General features: G+C 34.3%; 1 protein-coding gene across 1 annotated transcript in view; it reads right to left on the reverse strand.

Annotated features, from left to right (window-relative positions):
- LOC143227950 (formin-binding protein 1 homolog) overlaps positions 1-22,964 on the reverse strand; it is a 41,082-nt gene that overhangs the window by 11,774 nt on the left and 6,344 nt on the right. Inside the window, exons 2-7 of the mRNA XM_076459300.1 lie at positions 17,448-17,563; positions 16,414-16,461; positions 15,199-15,346; positions 11,974-12,036; positions 10,385-10,489; positions 1,485-1,613 (exon numbers count right to left, since the gene is read on the reverse strand). Coding sequence (XP_076315415.1) covers positions 1,485-1,613; positions 10,385-10,489; positions 11,974-12,036; positions 15,199-15,346; positions 16,414-16,461; positions 17,448-17,563 — 609 coding nt within the window. The remainder of the gene's footprint in view (positions 1-1,484; positions 1,614-10,384; positions 10,490-11,973; positions 12,037-15,198; positions 15,347-16,413; positions 16,462-17,447; positions 17,564-22,964) is intronic.

Here is a 22,964-nt window from a genome sequence, read left to right on the forward strand (position 1 = left end):
TTTTATTACAGCTTGCTTGTCCTTCAAGAATCAGTTGATTTTTATACTTTTAAGAGAACTCAGAACTTAAGTATGACCTCAAATATCTGCTACATGAGAAATATATACTTAAAAAATGTCCAGTTTACAAAATAATCTTAACTCTGTGGTAAATGAAAATTGTTCTTAGACTTTCAAACAAGCAGTCACTGAAATCATTTTATTTACGTACTTTACATAAAGCAAGTGTTGACTGTGTCTATTTCTCATGCTTGCAACATAGGAAGTGTTACAGAGGGTGGTGAATCATCCTTCTAACCTGATCAGGGAGTCACTGTCTGCTCGTGTGTCCACTTCCAGTGCCTGTAGTTTTTACCACTCTTTAACCAAATTTAGCATGCATCTTTGAGTGCATCATGCAGGCAAGTGGGTCATACTTGTGTCTCATCCCAATGTCACCCCTTATAAAGCTGACATCTCATGTTCAACTGTCACACCAAAACCTGCAGAAACCATTTGTTTGCTCTCATGGTGTGCTGATGTTCCAATACAATCCTCAAGACAACCAAATGGGACCTCTTCAGATTCCTTATTCTACTGATCCTTACCAAAGTTCAAATGTACAACTACACCACCCAGGGTAGTGACAAGAGTTGACATTTAGATCTGACCTTTGTGTCACTATCCAGACTCGCCCGTTCCTAGAAAGGACATGTCAGCCAGCATCTTACTATGGTGTAATGAAAAGTTGCATTACACTGTTTTTATCTGCAGTGACAAGTAAGTGTTATTAAGAATATAATTTTTCCTATTTTTGTCACTAGGGGTCAAAAACCATAAAAAATGGGGGGATCTTCCAGCTCATCAGTTCACAGTGCTGGATTTAACATGCTGTGCTTTAGGACTAGTTTCTACAGAACAGGTTACAAAAACAATGCAACTAAAATGACAGACAGGAAGAAGAAAAAAAAATAATGCATCAGATATTTTTCTTCCCTTATAAAGAGTAACCACTCGTAGAATTCTGTCACAGAGTAATTTTGTTTGTTTTTTTACAAAGTATACAACAGTAAGATTTTTGTCATAAGAAAGTAAGTTATACAAATTAAGGATAATTTTACAATTTCAAAAGGTGAAAATTGCCACAGGGATTAATTTAGCAAATTAAATCACCAAATGTTGTCATAATAAACACACACAATGGCATCACAACTTATTCTATTTAAAATAAAAACTGAATCACTCACAACTATAAACCTCTGGCAGTTAAGAGAGCTCTAGTTTCTGCATAGCTCTTGTGCAGAACTACAGAAAGCTACAATAATCCACCCATTAACTACTATTAAAGCTGCCAGAGTTGTCATCATTTTTCCAACAACGGTAAATTAATTTCTCAATACGTTTTCAAGTTTCAAATAGCTATTTTTAGTTGAGAGTTATATTGGTGCTCCACTTACTTGGGGCAATGTAGAAACAATACTTTTGATAAATAATGAAACACTTACCTGGAATACATTTGGTACTGCAGTAGTGTAATGTAGCCTTTGCAACTGATTGGTTTTTTGAAGTAGATTTGCATATTCTGTTTTACAGTCTTCACATGTCTGATTCTTTATCACAGATATTGTCCTTGCCTGAAAAAGTGACCAGTCTAAAACATTTCACATAAAAAAGAAAAATAAACTTGCTCCTAAATACATTACGTGCAATTAATACTTTGCTGTGACAATAATACAAATTTGTCAAAGTTGGTCACTTAAGTTTAAACTGTTTTATTTGTACTACATTATCAGTGGTCAACACATAAAACTAGTGATGAAGAACCTTAGGGAGAAAACAATGTGTTTCAGTGGTCTTCACGATTTGGAGAAATAAATTCACAGCAATTAGTGATGCCACTATACTAAATGTAACATGGTCAGAATTTGCATATACAACCACAAGCAGGTGACATGTATTCACTTCTACTGAAAAGTAAAAAGTTAGAAATCAACAATATACTCTCCTGATTAATCAAAAGTTGTCCTAATAAAACACTATCTAGTTTTCCACAAGTATTATATTTTAACAGAATAGAAAAGTTATGAACAGAAAATGTTGATAAAACCAGCAGTTCTAGAAATTACAAAAATACAGTTTATGAAGAAAGAACCGTACTTGAAGAACATCCGTACTTAGAGAATCTACTAAAAATTACCGATAAACATATACCGACCTACCGATAAACATACACTGACCTACTAGCTTAGCAACAAATCATAGAGTAAGAAGGATAAAACATTGTGTAACATACTAGTAACAAAATGTACAAAGCCAGATTTTGCTGGTATTTGTCAAAAGGTTTGGTTTTGGTTTGTTTTCAATTTTGTGCAAAGCTACATGAGGGCTATCTGCACTAGCTGTCCCTAATTTAGTAGTGTAAGACTAGAGGGAAGGCAGCTAGTCGTCACCACCTACTGCCAACTCTTGGGCTGCTATTTTACCAATGAATAGTGAGATTGACCATCACATTACAATGCCCCCATGGTTGAAAAGTCAAGCATGTTTGGTGTGACAGATCTGAACCTGCAACCCTCGAACTGCGAGTCGAGTGCCTCAACTATATGGCCATGCTGGGGCCTTGCCAAAAGGAAATGAATATTAAAAATCAGAACTGGATGATTAACTCAATTTATAGATTATCTGTGAGCACTTGTGTGTGTTAAAATAACATTAACTGAAGTTACAACCAAGTCAATTAATGTAACAAATATAGAATAACACTGTTTCTTGTTCCTGGACAAAAAGTGTTATTTCCCAATTACTTATGCCTAAAGTAAATGGAAAAAGACATATTTTTCTCTTCAAACTTTGCTTTCGTGACCTGGGGTCATATAACGAAAACAGGACGGGAGACTATATTTGGGGGCTGATACGTGAAAGTGATTTACATTAAAGTCACAAATCTCGAAAAACTACTCACTTCTAAACATGTTTGTATAACTTTAGTATAAATACATGTAAATCTTGATTCATATGTTGTTTTATTCAGACCTTATGTAAATGAAAATGTACAAATTTGTCCGTTTTTACATAGAAAATAGGTTAATTTCTAAATTTCATTATCCAGGTCACAGAAGCAAAGTTTGAAGGGAATAATGGCCATTTTCTGTACTTTTACAATATAAGTAAATAACACATACTATCCAGGAACAAAATTTGTGTTACATAGTGTTATTAAAGTGTTTCCTATTATTATTATTGGACTACTTTACCTATATAAGTAATTGAGACCCTAACGTGATTTATTGATTCAAGATTGTTCAGCTCAACCAGTTTGGATTACGACTCATGAAAACAGTCGACTAACTGAAATTACTTTATAATTTCTATTTCCAAATATTCCAACTATTCAAGTTTTGTGAGAATAACTGATTAGTTTAATGTAATAAATTAATGTGCTGACAAGTAATTAATAAAAAATTAGACAAATTACTTTGTTATAATAAAATTATTTTTCAAAATTCAAATTTATTATTCAAAACATATTCAAGATTTAGTATTCATTATGGTAAAAAAAACAATAAGTTGGTCAGTCACATCAAGTAAAACCTGTTATCGTCCAAAACTTTTGTCACGTGGACAAATTTTAAGTTAAAAAAAAACAAACCCCAAACAAAGTATACACTTTGCCTTTTATTAAATACAGGTATCTCCTCTTGCTGTCACTGAAGTAATACTTAATTAGATCGGTCAGTTTAAACCACTGTTACCAAACAAGTTAAACTTTAAAAAATATTTAGGTAACTTTTCAGGCTTTTAACACGAGTTCTTATACTTGAATTAAGTAATCCAGTTCTCATACTTGTATTGAGTAATTGTTTTGGACTATTACAATGTTTTTTTAACTGTGTTAAATGCACAAGGTCTCAGTTCAATCACCTCAGACTTCAACAGGTTCTACAAGTGCAAAATATTTAGTAAACAACAGGTTCTACAGGTGCAAGATATTTAGTAAACAACAGGTTCTACAGGTGCAAGATATTTAGTAAACAACAGGTTCTACTGGTGCAAGATATTTAGTAAACAACAGGTTCTACTGGTGCAAGATATTTAGTAAACAACAGGTTCTACTGGTGCAAGATATTTAGTAAACAACAGGTTCTACTGGTGCAAGATATTTAGTAAACAACAGGTTCTACTGGTGCAAGATATTTAGTAAACAACAGGTTCTACTGGTGCAAGATATTTAGTAAACAACAGGTTCTACTGGTGCTAGATATTTAGTAAACAGCAGGTTCTACTGGTGCTAGATATTTAGTAAACAACAGGTTCTAGTGGTGCAAGATATTTAGTAAACAACAGGTTCTACTGGTGCAAGATATTTAGTAAACAACAGGTTCTACTGGTGCAAGATATTTAGTAAACAACAGGTTCTACTGGTGCTAGATATTTAGTAAACAACAGGTTCTACTGGTGCTAGATATTTAGTAAACAACAGGTTCTACTGGTGCAAGATATTTAGTAAACAACAGGTTCTACTGGTGCAAGATATTTAGTAAACAACAGGTTCTACTGGTGCAAGATATTTAGTAAACAGCAGGTTCTACTGGTGCAAGATATTTAGTAAACAGCAGGTTCTACTGGTGCAAGATATTTAGTAAACAACAGGTTCTACTGGTGCAAGATATTTAGTAAACAACAGGTTCTACTGGTGCAAGATATTTAGTAAACAGCAGGTTCTACTGGTGCAAGATATTTAGTAAACAGCAGGTTCTACTGGTGCAAGATATTTAGTAAACAACAGGTTCTACTGGTGCAAGATATTTAGTAAACAACAGGTTCTACTGGTGCAAGATATTTAGTAAACAACAGGTTCTACTGGTGCAAGATATTTAGTAAACAACAGGTTCTACTGGTGCAAGATATTTGTAAACAACAGGTTCTACTGGTGCAAGATATTTAGTAAACAACAGGTTCTACTGGTGCAAGATATTTAGTAAACAACAGGTTCTACTGGTGCAAGATATTTAGTAAACAACAGGTTCTACTGGTGCAAGATATTTAGTAAACAACAGGTTCTACTGGTGCAAGATATTTAGTAAACAACAGGTTCTACTGGTGCAAGATATTTAGTAAACAACAGGTTCTACTGGTGCAAGATATTTAGTAAACAGCAGGTTCTACTGGTGCAAGATATTTAGTAAACAACAGGTTCTACTGGTGCAAGATATTTAGTAAACAACAGGTTCTACTGGTGCAAGATATTTAGTAAACAACAGGTTCTACTGGTGCAAGATATTTAGTAAACAGCAGGTTCTACTGGTGCAAGATATTTAGTAAACAGCAGGTTCTACTGGTGCAAGATATTTAGTAAACAACAGGTTCTACTGGTGCAAGATATTTAGTAAACAACAGGTTCTACTGGTGCAAGATATTTAGTAAACAACAGGTTCTACTGGTACAAGATATTTAGTAAACAACAGGTTCTACTGGTGCTAGATATTTAGTAAACAGCAGGTTCTACTGGTGCAAGATATTTAGTAAACAACAGGTTCTACTGGAGCTAGATATTTAGTAAACAACAGGTTCTACTGGTGCAAGATATTTAGTAAACAACAGGTTCTACTGGTGCAAGATATTTAGTAAACAACAGGTTCTACTGGTGCAAGATATTTAGTAAACAACAGGTTCTACTGGTGCTAGATATTTAGTAAACAACAGGTTCTACTGGTGCTAGATATTTAGTAAACAACAGGTTCTACTGGTGCAAGATATTTAGTAAACAACGGGTTCTACTGGTGCAAGATATTTAGTAAACAACAGGTTCTACTGGTGCAAGATATTTAGTAAACAACAGGTTCTACTGGTGCAAGATATTTAGTAAACAACAGGTTCTACTGGTGCAAGATATTTAGAGGTTCTACTGGTGCAAGATAGTAAACAACAGGTTCTACTGGTGCAAGATATTTAGTAAACAACAGGTTCTACTGGTGCAAGATATTTAGTAAACAACAGGTTCTACTGGTATTTGCTAGATATTTAGAGGTTCTACTGGTGCAAGATAGTAAACAACAGGTTCTACTGGTGCAAGATATTTAGTAAACAACAGGTTCTACTGGTGCAAGATATTCAGTAAACAACAGGTTCTACTGGTGCAAGATATTTAGTAAACAACAGGTTCTACTGGTGCAAGATATTTAGTAAACAACAGGTTCTACTGGTGCAAGATATTTAGTAAACAACAGGTTCTACTGGTGCAAGATATTTAGTAAACAACAGGTTCTACTGGTGCAAGATATTCAGTAAACAACAGGTTCTACTGGTGCAAGATATTTAGTAAACAACAGGTTCTACTGGTGCAAGATATTTAGTAAACAACAGGTTCTACTGGTGCAAGATATTTAGTAAACAACAGGTTCTACTGGTGCAAGATATTCAGTAAACAACAGGTTCTACTGGTGCAAGATATTTAGTAAACAACAGGTTCTACTGGTGCAAGATATTTAGTAAACAACAGGTTCTACTGGTGCAAGATATTTAGTAAACAACAGGTTCTACTGGAACAATTCAAATTACACATTGCCTAGCAACAATAAAAAACGTGTTAGAAAAAGGTAGGACAATAGCCTGATGTCAAGCATCAGGTAAGACATTATTCTGCCAAATATGGTTAAAAACAACCAGATGAAGAGAGATGGCACAGCATCTTATAGTGTATATCATCAGATCTGACCAATGTACTGTCAGATCAATGAATAGCAGGAGAGAGATGGCACCTCATCTTATAGTGTATATCATCAGATCTGACCAATGTACTGTCAGACCAATGAAGAGCAGGAGAGAGATGGCACCTCATCTTATAGTGTATATCATCAGATCTGACCAATGAAGAGCAGGAGAGAGATGGCACCTCATCTTATAGTGTATATCATCAGATCTGACCAATGTACTGTCAGACCAATGAAGAGCAGGAGAGATGGCACAGCATCTTATAGTGTATATCATCAGATCTGACCAATGAAGAGCAGGAGAGAGATGGCACCTCATCTTATAGTGTATATCATCAGATCTGACCAATGTACTGTCAGACCAATGAAGAGCAGGAGAGAGATGGCACAGCATCTTATAGTGTATATCATCAGATCTGACCAATGAAGAGCAGGAGAGAGATGGCACCTCATCTTATAGTGTATATCATCAGATCTGACCAATGTACTGTCAGACCAATGAAGAGCAGGAGAGAGATGGCACAGCATCTTATAGTGTATATCATCAGATCTGACCAATGAAGAGCAGGAGAGAGATGGCACCTCATCTTATAGTGTATATCATCAGATCTGACCAATGTACTGTCAGACCAATGAAGAGCAGGAGAGAGATGGCACAGCATCTTATAGTGTATATCATCAGATCTGACCAATGAAGAGCAGGAGAGAGATGGCACCTCATCTTATAGTGTATATCATCAGATCTGACCAATGTACTGTCAGACCAATGAAGAGCAGGAGAGAGATGGCACAGCATCTTATAGTGTATATCATCAGATCTGACCAATGAAGAGCAGGAGAGAGATGGCACCTCATCTTATAGTGTATATCATCAGATCTGACCAATGTACTGTCAGACCAATGAAGAGCAGGAGAGAGATGGCACAGCATCTTATAGTGTATATCATCAGATCTGACCAATGAAGAGCAGGAGAGAGATGGCACCTCATCTTATAGTGTATATCATCAGATCTGACCAATGTACTGTCAGACCAATGAAGAGCAGGAGAGAGATGGCACAGCATCTTATAGTGTATATCATCAGATCTGACCAATGAAGAGCAGGAGAGAGATGGCACCTCATCTTATAGTGTATATCATCAGATCTGACCAATGTACTGTCAGACCAATGAAGAGCAGGAGAGAGATGGCACAGCATCTTATAGTGTATATCATCAGATCTGACCAATGTACTGTCAGACCAATGAAGAGCAGGAGAGAGATGGCACAGCATCTTATAGTGTATATCATCAGATCTGACCAATGTACTGTCAGACCAATGAATAGCAGGAGAGAGATGGCACAGCATCTTATAGTGTATATCATCAGATCTGACCAATGAAGAGCAGGAGAGAGATGGCACAGCATCTTATAGTGTATATCATCAGATCTGACCAATGTACTGTCAGACCAATGAAGAGCAGGAGAGAGATGGCACAGCATCTTATAGTGTATATCATCAGATCTGACCAATGTACTGTCAGACCAATGAATAGCAGGAGAGAGATGGCACAGCATCTTATAGTGTATATCATCAGATCTGACCAATGAAGAGCAGGCTTGAGATCCACCAGTGTAAAGGGAAGATTATAATCATAGAGATGATCAAAAGTGCTAGATACCCAGCAAAAGCCTTTGCCGAGAGTACTGACAATGCTCTGGGTATTAGCAGCTCCCAGGCCATCTGAAAGGAAGATCAAAAGGAGAAAGAAATATACTGCCCATTGATCTTCTGAATCTTGTCCCAAATAACAACATTGGAACTGGTCGTAGAAGAGATGCTGGTTGTTATAAATTTAATCCAAGATTCCTTCTGGCTTTAACGTCTTACCTGTTGAGCAAGTGTACAGGCCTGCTGTAAAGTGGTGCAGTTCGAAAGTGTGGGATACCTATGAAAGGCATCCCAGGCCCATTTTTGAGCCTTCCATGCCCCATGGCAGGCAGGATTCCAACAAGGACAAGGATACCATGAAACGTGTATTGAGGTTTTATATATATATTTGATGGCTGCTTGGGCAATACATTCGGTAACTACTGCCACACAGTCATTTATCGACAGCTTACAGAGGACAGTAGGATTGAGTTCTGAGAGAGCAGTGAAAGAGGGCCAGTTGGCTTGGCTCCAGCTTCCACCAGGACATACAAGTCAGTTACCATCAACCACAACCAGTCTTTCTCAAAATAATAGAAAAGTGACCACTGTCAACCCTCCAAAAGTGAGAAAGTGAAGGGGAGCAGACAGAGAGATCAACAGCAGTAAAAGACTGACTAGAAGCATGGAAATAAATAAGTATAAGCACCTATACTGGAGAGAGAAAGGTTGTGATCTGAGGGCATACACAACACCCACTAAGAGCATCCAACCCTGGTACTTGGTCGACCCTAGACCAAGTGGACCATCTGATAGACCCTGGGGGGTAAGGCACCCGAAGTCTGCCCGTCTAGAGGAATTCAAGGCTAAAGTGGTGTGTTAGGGTTGAACCCCTCAACCACCAAGACCCTCTCCTTTCCTTCACAGGTCACCACATACGGCAAACACGTGGGTGGATGTATAGATCCCAGGGAAGGTTCTGTTCTTCACCATGCACAGGAATCCACACCAAGTGGTATTATATATATTAACAAAAAAGACCCTAAAGACTGGTTCCCACCTGTACTAACCAGATAAAAATTTGGTTATGTAAACAGATAGTGTTGGCACACCTGTATATATACAGAAAAGGTTAATAAAAACCCATCTCAGGTGAATACTCTCAACTTTGATGAATGAACTACAAACACATCTCAAGCTTTGCAACAGATCAGGATACGAACACATCACATTTCGACAACCTGATTTTACCAAAATCTTGCTTACTGTTTTGTCTCATCAAAAATCCATCCATACAAGTACTGCAAAAGCTAAAACTTTCCAACTGGTAATTTCAGTACTTTTATTGTGTTTTGAGTAGTCATTTAACACAGTCATAACACACACAGCGTGTCTCTACAACTTGACACAGTCATAATACACACAGCGTGTCTCTACAACTTGACACAGTCATAACACACACAGCGTGTCTCTACAACTTGACACAGTCATAACACACACAGCGTGTCTCTACAACTTGACACAGTCATAACACACACAGGCGTGTCTCTACAACTTGACACAGTCATAACACACACAGCGTGTCTCTACAACTTGACACAGTCATAACACACACAGCGTGTCTCTACAACTTGACACAGTCATAACACACACAGCGTGTCTCTACAACTTGACACAGTCATAACACACACAGCGTGTCTCTACAACTTGACACAGTCATAACACACTCAGTGTGTCTCTACAACTTAACACAGTCATAACACACTCAGTGTGTCTACAACTTAACACAGTCATAACACACACAGTGTGTCTCTACAACTTGACACAGTCATAACACACTCAGTGTGTCTCTACAACTTAACACAGTCATAACACACACAGTGTGTCTCTACAACTTGACACAGTCATAACACACTCAGTGTGTCTCTACAACTTGACACAGTCATAACACACTCAGTGTGTCTCTACAACTTGACACAGTCATAACACACTCAGTGTGTCTCTACAACTTAACACAGTTATAACACACACAGTTTGTCTTTACAACTTAACACACAGTTCTTACCTTTTCCACTTCTGCTCTGGACAAATTCAAGTCTGCATCAGCCTTTAAAAAGTTTTCTTGAGTTTTTTCGGCTTCTTTGAAAGTTTTCTCGTACGCTTTCTTTGCCTGTTCACGGGATATGTTCCATAATTTTCAACATATAGAAAAACAACAATAGAAACAAAGTAAACTAAATCAATAAATTTCTATAAAACAAAAATAATTAACACTGTAACACACTAGTTCCTATACAATAATGCAACAAATAATGAAAGAATTCAACCATTTCCAACTTGGACTCTCATATTTGAACGTTGTTCTTTCTGGTCTTTCAAACTTCAAAGTCTAACAAAAATATATCTTCATAAAATTTTTATTTTCTTCTCAAATTACTTGCCGTCAAACTTCCTTTCTCTGGAGGAATTGTATGTTTTTAGCTTTTGGATGCTAATCAGAAAACTACCTTTGGACACAACTACAACTAGTCCAATTATATCATGGTTTTGGTTTGTCACTGCCATGTAAAGAAAATAAATGTTCCCTACTTGTATATGTTGTTGAATTAAGCAATTGTTTAATTTTATAAAGTTTCTACAGATACGTTTACATGAAAGAATTCTTACAGTGCATTAATGTTCTAAGAAACCTTAAGATGTTTGCAGGGGTTTCAACACCTTCACAAGGATTCAGGGGTAAATACCCTTCCAAATATAGTAAGTTTTTTGGAAAATTCTATCCTATTGCTTAAATGTGTGTGTGTTCCAAAATTTATATTTTAGAGTTACATAAAGCAATGTTTTGACAACCAACATAACGAGATTAAAACCAGATATGCGAGTGCAAAAGGCCTCAAGGCTATGTTTGTTTTTCTAATGTATACCGATTATTCATTTTTATATTAATTTTAAGAAAAATAACTAAAATATAAAAATTGAAACTTACTAAGTTAGATAAGAAAATGTTAATGGAAGAAATTCTCATAATTTCAGAAAGCATACAAAGACTGCTGTTGCGTGATGTAATCCAACCTGAGTTTGTTTACCTTTCAGGTGATTTATTGTTTTTTTTCACATTGATTAGCTATGGTTCAAAGTGCAATAAAAAAAAAATTTAAACCACTGTTAAAGGTTTAGAGGCCATAATCTTAACGTTAGGATAAGTAACTATAATTGTTAAAGTTTAAGTTACTTGTGCTGATTTCACTACAGTTAATGTTAAAGATAATATATACAAAACTTTACTGAAAAAAATTAAAATTCACAGAAATGTCCACTTTAACTACAACATCTCAGTTCCATTTATAATCAAACTTGTTTATCAAAGTAGACCCTCTAGAAAAATGGTTTTAGAACACTACAGACAGTAAGAATCTCACAAATAAAACAGCAAATCTGATTAAGAACTCAGACAACAAACAAGTAACACTATTTGGAAACATCTAACACGTGTTACAAGTTATCTCTGAATTTGTACACAATGAAAAATTTCATCCCAATCTATTAGGTTTAATTAAAGTATAATCAAAGGTAACCAACGACACTAGTATAAACTATACAAAACTAAACAGTAATGTTTCCAAGCTGACTTATCCACAAGTTTAAAAAACAAACCTTGTCTAACTGTGCTAAAGAAGTTTGCAGCTGTGCCTGAAGTCTTGCACCTTCTTGTAGATGCTGAAATACAGAAATAATAATAAAACCTACCAGGACAACTATCCAAACAAACTACAATAAACTTTAACTTGTTATGGTAACTATGTTACATTCAAAATAGTGGCCTAGTTCTAGTAGTATTACCTAGAGACAAAATAGTGGCCTAGTTCTAGTAGTATTACCTAGAGACAAAATAGTGGCCTAGTTCTAGTAGTATTACCTAGAGACAAAATAGTGGCCTAGTTCTAGTAGTATTACCTAGAGACAAAATAGTGGCCTAGTTCTAGTAGTATTACCTAGAGACAAAATAGTGGCCTAGTTCTAGTAGTATTACCTAGAGACAAAATAGTGGCCTAGTTCTAGTAGTATTACCTAGAGATAAAATAACTGCATACTCAATATTAAAAGAACGAGACATTTTCTTCCAATGACCTTACGTGAAACACAATCTGAGAGTTCAGGTCCATTGAGCCTTGGCTATTTTGTATTGTCCCAGCCAGGCCGAAGAGCATTAGATTAAGTGAAAGGTATTGTCAGCAGTGGATATAGCAAATATAGTGTAATTAAATTTATTATTATAAACACACTTCTAATTCTAGAAAATCATGAAGGACTAGATATACAACATAGGGTTTTAAAATATAATAGACCTAATTTTAATACATTATGACAAGCATAACTAACATTAATGTTTACAGTTAACTGAGCCTAATAAGTTATCATAACTTTGTAACAAATTTGTGAAAAAAATTGTGCTCAGTTTATATTATAGTGACTACTATGTTAGTTTACGAGTAGTGTCTTGTGAATTCATGTAACAGTGACCATCAGTTTAAAAAACAGACAACTGGTGCTGTGAGAGTTCATATTAAGATACCATTAGATCAGGGATTAAACTATTGGTCCACAAAACACTTGAAAAAGACGTAACATCTGAAGTTTCGGAAAGTAATTTAAAAGCCTGAAATTTTAAGATTGGATCCAGCAGTTCTTCAGTTGGGAACAACTGAAGTAGTTTAGTAATAAGAAATTAAAAACATTTTCAGATTATTATACATTAAAACAGGAACCTAAGTTAAAGATTACGACTAGAAATGGTTTTTAATTAGTTTGGATCCAGCAGTTCTTCAGTTGGGAACAACTGAAGTAGTTTAATAATAAGAAATTAAAACATTTTCAGATTATTATACATTAAAACAGGAACCTAAGTTAAAGATTACGACTAGAAATGGTTTTAATTAGTTTGGATCCAGCTGTTCTTCAGTTGGGAACAACTGAAGTAGTTTAGTAATAAGAAATTAAAAACATTTTCAGATTATTATACATTAAAACAGGAACCTAAGTTAAAGATTACGACTAGAAATGGTTTTTAATTAGTTTGGATCCAGCAGTTCTTCAGTTGGGAACAACTGAAGTAGTTTAGTAATAAGAAATTAAAACATTTTCAGATTATTATACATTAAAACAGGAACCTAAGTTAAAGATTACGACTAGAAATGGTTTTAATTAGTTTGGATCTAGCAGTTCTTCAGTTGGGAACAACTGAAGTAGTTTAATAATAAGAAATTAAAACATTTTCAGATTATTATACATTAAAACAGGAACCTAAGTTAAAGATTACGACTAGAAATGGTTTTTAATTAGTTTGGATCTAGCAGTTCTTCAGTTGGGAACAACTGAAGTAGTTTAGTAATAAGAAATTAAAAACATTTTCAGATTATTATACATTAAAACAGGAACCTAAGTTAAAGATTACGACTAGAAATGGTTTTTAATTAGTTTGGATCTAGCAGTTCTTCAGTTGGGAACAACTGAAGTAGTTTAGTAATAAGAAATTAAAAACATTTTCAGATTATTATACATTAAAACAGGAACCTAAGTTAAAGATTACGTCTAGAAATGGTTTTTAATTAGTTTGGATCTAGCAGTTCTTCAGTTGGGAACAACTGAAGTAGTTTAATAATAAGAAATTAAAACATTTTCAGATTATTATACATTAAAACAGGAACCTAAGTTAAAGACTACGACTAGAAATGGTTTTAATTAGTTTGGATCCAGCTGTTCTTCAGTTGGGAACAACTGAAGTAGTTTAGTAATAAGAAATTAAAAACATTTTCAGATTATTATACATTAAAACAGGAACCTAAGTTAAAGATTACGACTAGAAATGGTTTTTAATTAGTTTGGATCCAGCAGTTCTTCAGTTGGGAACAACTGAAGTAGTTTAGTAATAAGAAATTAAAAACATTTTCAGATTATTATACATTAAAACAGGAACCTAAGTTAAAGATTACGACTAGAAATGGTTTTTAATTAGTTTGGATCCAGCAGTTCTTCAGTTGGATCTAGCAGTTCTTCAGTTGGGAACAACTGAAGTAGTTTAGTAATAAGAAATTAAAAACATTTTCAGATTATTATACATTAAAACAGGAACCTAAGTTAAAGACTACGACTAGAAATGGTTTTAATTAGTTTGGATCCAGCTGTTCTTCAGTTGGGAACAACTGAAGTAGTTTAGTAATAAGAAATTAAAAACATTTTCAGATTATTATACATTAAAACAGGAACCTAAGTTAAAGATTACGTCTAGAAATGGTTTTAATTCATATATTTTACTTTGTTGTACACCATTTCCAACAAAACAATAATCATAAATTAGACCTATCATCTGAAATCATTTAAAAACTTTGTTTCTTCTGATAAATTCCAATATTTAAAATTAACAGTCTTATTGTACACAAGGATTCGTTGGTTTCTAAACCTCAGCAGTTTAAGTCCTTTATTAAGATACATTTTATCATAAGATAGACTTTACTTGTTTATTAAAGAACTCTTATTACTTAGCACAGATAGTATTAATTTGTATCTTAGTATTTGAGATAAAAGAAAAAAAAAAACACTACAATTGTTAACTGTTAACCACAAATTTCAACAGGTTTATCACAAGTTAAACTTATTGCAATTGTTAACTTAACCACAAATGTTAACAGGTTTATCACACGTTAAACTTATTGCAATTGTTAACTGTTAACCACAAATGTCAACAGATTTATCACAAGTTAAACTTATTGCAATTGTTAACTGTTAACCACAAATGTCAACAGGTTTATCACAAGTTAAACTTATTACAATTGTTAACTGTTAACCACAAATGTTAACAGGTTTATCACACGTTAAACTTACCCTTTTTCTCTCCTCCTTTATTTCCTTTATTAAACTGTTCACTTCTTTTACTATTTGTGTTGTCATGTTTTCTGCTATTAATTCATGTTGTCCTGCCATGTCATTGACTTCATTCATCATATGAAGAAATGCTTTATATGATGAAAACCTGAAGAAAAGAAACAATCACTTGTGATGTTGGGAAAATTTTTGTGTCAGATATTCAACTTCTGCCTTTGACTAACAAGTTTATACAATGCTTAGGAATCACAGATTGCCTTTAAGCGACTATTTAACAATTCAACTGCACCATGTTCGACAGCTATTAGACACAAACCGAAATAACACACACATATTCAGGTAATAATGGAAACTAACATTTAACAATGACAACTTTAAACACTCACTCATGAGCAGACTCTACATGACAAAGACAACAAGCCAGATGAACACACAAATAGCAACACAACTGACTGCATGACAACACACAAATAAAAACACAATACTCATCCCAAGTACATAAGACTTGATACACAGGTTTCAACAGTAGTCAATCACTATGTACCACATGTAAAAGCTTAGCAATTAATTATACTTTCCAACTGATTAACCTTTGACCTTATTAGCTAATCACTGTTCCTTACTTTCATACAAACAAAACAAAAACCAATGTGATGACATTACAAAGTTGTAAACACTAGTACAGCTGAAGCAATAACAAAAATAACTACAAACTTTCTGATTTCAACTGATTTATTAATTTTATGATTTTTCATAATCAGAAACTAATTTCAAGTAAGTATTCATGACAACCAATTAATTATGATTTTGATTAACAAATGTGATACCTAAATAACCTGTGCATCTTTAATAAAGAAAAGAAAGATTGGGAAAGAAATTTGGAATTTAAACATATTTTGAATTCTTTAACTGAATCCCTAACTATATTAAATAACCATTTATATAGAAATTATTATTTAAACCATACAGCTGCAAGTTATTTAAACAAGAACTGGTATAATAACTGTAGAAGTTAACTGTTCAAACCAAGGGCTACGATGATACACAGAAAACCTTACAACCTAGTCCTTTTGTGCTTTAAAGTTTTTACTATGAATTAAAAATAATACCAATTCGTTTATAGTCAGCACTATAAACAGAAAATTCAAGTTTGTTTTTTTTAATCACACATTAAACATGGTGGACAAAAGAAACATTTAGAAACAGTATACTCACTGACAATCTTCATCTTTCTTTTTAGGCTGGTAATTCTTAACAAGGCGTCTGGAAGTAATTATAACTCATATTTGAATTTTCAATGCTTCTTAAATAGTCTTAAGTTTTACTTTAATACATGTAACACTGTCATTAGTGCGAGATAACACTGCAAACAAACTTCATGAAAGCCACATTCTAAACAACTTTGATAATACTACAGAAACAGAAATAAATTTTCATTAAAAGCAACAATTACGTGTAATGCATATAAAGATGCCGTACCATTTGATTTTTCATAAGTTACAATGTTGTTACAGGTCTGGTGGAAACTCCAATTTATTTCATGTTTCATACAGGTCTGGAGTTACGCACCAAACTACCCGATTATGGACGGAATTTTCTGGTCATTTAATCACTGGGCTCAATGATCAAATACATATTAATAATAATAAACACTAACTTGATTATTTCTGCGAGTCTAAGATCAATCACCTTCAAATAAAGAACGCGAGATCAAAATGTCAAGTTTCTGATTACTTCGATTAGTTGTGATAACCAGAAACACTAACTGATCCAGTTTACACGATACTAAACCTGTGAATCACAGAATTACAGATAATCTGATACAAAAACAAGTTAATTTTTAAAACAGAGTAGAGTGATATAAAAATTAATAAGGTAATGCAGCAAACCCATACATACAAAAAAGAATTTGAAAAATTTTATAAAGAAATCTGCAAAGATAGCAGCCCTTCCCATGTTATATTAATAACACCATATAATCTAGCTACTGCAATGGTAAAGATAGCAGTAGATTTCATATTAGGCTTAACACATACAGAGTGGCCCGTAGATCCCTGCCCATTCATATGTTATTATGTTATATTCAATTACGCATGTATTATAATTTTTTCTTTTCTTTCAGAGAAATATGGCCGATTTAATTCCATATACACTTGAAAATTACTCACCGAAAATGGCATTTCATAATATTATGCAGCGAGAATGAGGTACAACACACAGATAAACTGGATACATAAAACCTGACCCACCTGAGTTTGTTGGCATATTCAGTTTCAATAGCACTTCGATCCTTAACGAACTGGCCATACTTGTCGAGGAAATCTATACCTCGTTGAGTATGCACTGCCAAGTTATCATATTGGTCCTAAAAATACAACATTTCTAATGTTGAGACAGCTGAAGGAGCAGAGATGAACATTGAATCACAGTACTTCAAAAATGTAGTAGTTTAACAGGTGAAAAAAGAACCAGAAACATGGAAACTGTTGGTGATTTCAAATTAGAAAGTGGATAAAATTACTGTAAAACTTTTTAAAGACATTAAAAAATCCAATAAATAAACATGTAATACTGGACTCCTAAAATAATAAATATGTGACAACAACTCTTAATGGTTAAAATTAAACACTTTCATAAGATAATGGGATACCTTACTGTTATAGATACTGGTTACAAGGTAAAGTACACTTCTATTAGATGACAGAATACCTTACTGTCATAGATAGTGGCTACAAGGTAAAAAAAGTACACTTCCATTAGATGACACAATACCTTACTGTTATAGATACTGGTTACAAGGTAAAGAAAGTACACTTCCATTAGATCAGTGGTTCTAATCTAGCTTCACCTTGACAAGTGCCACTCTTATATCATTTTTGCAACAAAGTCTGTCCCTTTTCTTCGTTTTTATGTCTACCATCCTCGAAAAGGATTGTTCACAAAGATACGTTGTAACAAACGGTATGAGTATCTCAAGGGCTTTCTTAGCAATAAGAGGGTACGCTACGATTTGGTGACACCAAAACGTTGAGAGCGTTGTTGTTCTGAAAAGTTGCTGTTGAACCTGACTCTGCTGAAGTTCAATGATTTCGTCAAGGTATTCATCATTGACATCTGCTGTCTCAACACTAAACGTGAACGACTGTCTCACCCATGCTGGATATGACTCTGGTGGGGAAGTATCCATCGAGAGACATTGTGAGCTCATGTAAGTGCATGGCAATTACTTGCTTCAGTTCCCTGGGTACAGAAATGTCTCCGATTTCAGACACATCTTCGATCTTACTTACACAGTCATCCAGCAGGGGAAAGTTTGCGAAGTTATCATTCTCTGTTGGTTGTTTCCATAACAGTAGCTTTATTTGAAAAGCCTTCAGGTTTTCTTCCACTTCGAGATGTTGACTCCACCGCCCTGCATCTGTTGATTGAGAGCATTGAAGATATCAACCATGTATGCCAAAATGACAATGAACTCAGATTTTTCAAAGCAATCTGCATGACAGTGTTGGTGCTCTTGCAAAAACAGGGCTAATTCCACACGCATGACAAAAACACGATTCGGCACCTTTCCGCGGGATAACCACCCAATGTTAGAATGGTACAAATGTACCTCGAATTCAGAGCACATTTCAATACACAGCTCTTTGAAGATGTGGTGCTTCAGGGAACTATTTTGCTCAAAGTTCACTACAATTTTTAATACTTCTGTCAGTTTTGAAGGCAAGGGTTTTGTTGCCAACGCATGCCTGTGCAGAACACAGTGCATTACAATGATGTGTGGTGCATCGGCTTTCACCAGCACACCAAAACCAGAGTTTCATCCCAGCATGACTGGAGCTCCATCCAAACAAACTGCAGAAATGATATCTCACGAAAGATCGTTGTCTCTGAAGAAGTCACCACGAGTTTCTTCACGTCAGCTGCCTTAGTCTTCGTTGTAAGAGGCTTACAAAATAAAAAATCTTTTAACTTGTTCTTCACGAAGCACATGAATACAACAAGCTGCTTAGATTGAAAACGTCGGTGGTCTCGTCGAGTTAAAGGCTGAATTTTGTTGGGCTTGAAATTAGATCTGCAACTACTTGAGCCAAGATGTCATCGCTCATGTCATCTATTCTGCTGCTGATGGTGTCATTTGAAAGAGGAATTTCAGATAACTTATTTTCAGCAGCTTTTCCCAGCATGACATTCGCCATCTTCAACTCAGCTGGTTTTACGAGTGCTTCACCAGTGGTGTGTAGTTTGCCCTGCTTTGCAATCAAGTATCAAGGTGATAGAATATATTTCTGTTATAAATACTGGCTACAAGGCAAAGAAAGTACACTTCCATTAGATGATAGAATACCTTACTGTTATAGATACTGGTTAAGGTAAAGTACACTTCCATTAGGTGACAGAATACCTTACTGTTATAGATACTGGTTAAGGTAAAGTACACTTCCATTAGGTAACAGAATACCTTACTGTTATAGATACTGGTTAAGGTAAAGTACACTTCCATTAGATGATAGAATACCTTACTGTTATAGATACTGGTTAAGGTAAAGTGCACTTCCATTAGGTGATATAATACCTTACTGTTATAGATACTGGTTAAGGTAAAGTACACTTCCATTAGGTGATAGAATACCTTACTGTTATAGATACTGGTTAAGGTAAAGAAAGTACACTTCCATTAGGTGATAGAATACCTTACTGTTATAGATACTGGTTAAGGTAAAGAAAGTACACTTCCATTAGATGATAGAATACCTTACTGTTATAGATACTGGTTAAGGTAAAGTGCACTTCCATTAGATGATAGAATACCTTACTGTTATAGATACTGGTTAAGGTAAAGAAAGTACACTTCCATTAGATGATAGAATACCTTACTGTTATAGATACTGGTTAAGGTAAAGTACACTTCCATTAGATGATAGAATACCTTACTGTTATAGATACTGGTTAAGGTAAAGAAAGTGCACTTCCATTAGATGATAGAATACCTTACTGTTATAGATACTGGTTAAGGTAAAGAAAGTGCACTTCCATTAGGTGATAGAATACCTTACTGTTATAGATACTGGTTAAGGTAAAGTGCACTTCCATTAGATGATAGAATACCTTACTGTTATAGATACTGGTTAAGGTAAAGAAAGTGCACTTCCATTAGATGATAGAATACCTTACTGTTATAGATACTGGTTAAGGTAAAGAAAGTGCACTTCCATTAGATGATAGAATACCTTACTGTTATAGATACTGGTTAAGGTAAAGTACACTTCCATTAGGTGATAGAATACCTTACTGTTATAGATACTGGTTAAGGTAAAGTGCACTTCCATTAGATGATAGAATACCTTACTGTTATAGATACTGGTTAAGGTAAAGAAAGTGCACTTCCATTAGATGATAGAATACCTTACTGTTATAGATACTGATTAAGGTAAAGTACACTTCCATTAGATGATAGAATACCTTACTGTTATAGATACTGGTTATCTATAACATTAGATGTTATACCTAACAAAGATAGGTAAAGAAAGTACACTTCCATTAAATGATAGAATACCTTACTGTTATAGATACTGGTTAAGGTAAAGAAAGTACACTTCCATTAGATGATAGAATACCTTACTGTTATAGATACTGGTTAAGGTAAAGAAAGTACACTTCCATTAGATGATAGAATACCTTACTGTTATAGATACTGGTTAAGGTAAAGTACACTTCCATTAGATGATAGAATACCTTACTGTTATAGATACTGGTTAAGGTAAAGTGCACTTTCATTAGGTGATAGAATACCTTACTGTTATAGATACTGGTTAAGGTAAAGTACACTTCCATTAGATGATAGAATACCTTACTGTTATAGATACTGGTTAAGGTAAAGTGCACTTCCATTAGGTGACAGAATACCTTACTGTTATAGATACTGGTTAAGGTAAAGTGCACTTCCATTAGGTGATAGAATACCTTACTGTTATAGATACCTGTCACAAGTTAAGGAAGGTTGAACCCACATGAATACTGCACAGCCTCCAAACAGTAAACTTACAAAGACCAAAAGATACTGGTTAAGGTAAAGTACACTTCCATTAGATGATAGAATACCTTACTGTTATAGATACTGGTTAAGGTAAAGTGCACTTCCATTAGGTGACAGAATACCTTACTGTTATAGATACTGGTTAAGGTAAAGTGCACTTCCATTAGGTGATAGAATACCTTACTGTTATAGATACCTGTCACAAGTTAAGGAAGGTTGAACCCACATGAATACTGCACAGCCTCCAAACAGTAAACTTACAAAGACCAAAAGAAGCTACGTTCATTGACCAGATATCTACTAACCACTAAAGACATCTGATGATGCTCTGACGAGATACATAAGAGATTAATGTCAGCATTTGTCCTGTCTTTTCTACACATGGATATAATATATAAAAACGGTAAGGTTTTGTTCATAAAATTATTTAAATACTAATAACTTAAATATACAAATAAAATTACACACAACATACATAATTACAGTTGCTTCACGTTTCAGAACTCTATATTTTCTGTGTAGCCATATAACGAAATGCATAGTTCTTTATACCACTGTTAAACACTACAGATATTAATACACTCATCCCGTGCAATACAGCCAATCATATATTTGTTATGTACATTAGAATTTGAAAAGCGGTGACAAAGATTATTTATTTTTAAGACAGTTTGTGTGACCAAACACATTCAACACAAGAACTACAAGCTGGCAGTTAATTATAAATACAAACAAACTCCAATGAAATGTAAAGATAGTTTTGAATTTATTATTTACAAAATGTATATTTCAGTGTACTCTGCATCAGTTATAAAACTATTGACCCAATTCAAAAGAATGAAGTCACTTAGCATAGATTTCACCAAATTAAGTGGGTGTTAAAACTGAACACACCTACACCACAGAACATATCTACTGTCCACTACAAATTAGTCAAGGTTTTATAAAGTGGGTATGAAGATTGTGTAGGCTTAGAATGAAACAAAAAGGGAAAAAACATGCTTGAAAGACAGATTCTTACACAAAATATGTTCTCATTTTAAGTGTTTAACTTCTCTCGTGTAGACCTTACATTCCTGCAAACTGTCTCAGTTACTGGTTAACAAACGGACAATTTATCCATTCATATCCTTTTCCTCTTCACTATGTGTACATGAAAATTTTTTATCAAGGTCAAATTCATCGCACAACTACATTGTTAAGTAAGGCATTCACACCAAGTGAAAATGCCGACATAAACACTGTAATTACCAACAAGTTGTTCACATTCTCCCACGTGAAATATTCACCAGGTCTGTGAACAATTACTTATCTATGTATTATGTGCAGTTCATAACAACACACCGTCTTTTAGATGAATCCATAGTGTTTTAATGATAAACATGAAATCTGATTTTATAGGTTGTATTACACAAAACCTTGTCAAATTTTTTAATATAAAATTACACAAGTGTCAAAAATCTTATCCTACTTAAGCCTAAAATCTATACCTTATACATACCTTCTTAGTACTATCTCTACAAAATAAAATAACAAGGCACTAAAACCTTAATAATAGAAAGGTGAAAATGAAAAACCTTAAAAACTATAATGTTATTTTTAAATTGAGCTTTACCATCACTTAACACATTTTTCAACCTACAACATAAAGCTGACATTAAATACAGTAACTTTCTGAACCAAAAGCTGCTGTCAGAGAATTTAAGTTTGTTCTTTCTTGTTCCACGTGTAC

Source organism: Tachypleus tridentatus, chromosome 10 (genome assembly GCF_004210375.1).
Source record: "Tachypleus tridentatus isolate NWPU-2018 chromosome 10, ASM421037v1, whole genome shotgun sequence".
NCBI classification, from domain to species: Eukaryota; Metazoa; Arthropoda; class Merostomata; order Xiphosura; family Limulidae; genus Tachypleus; species Tachypleus tridentatus.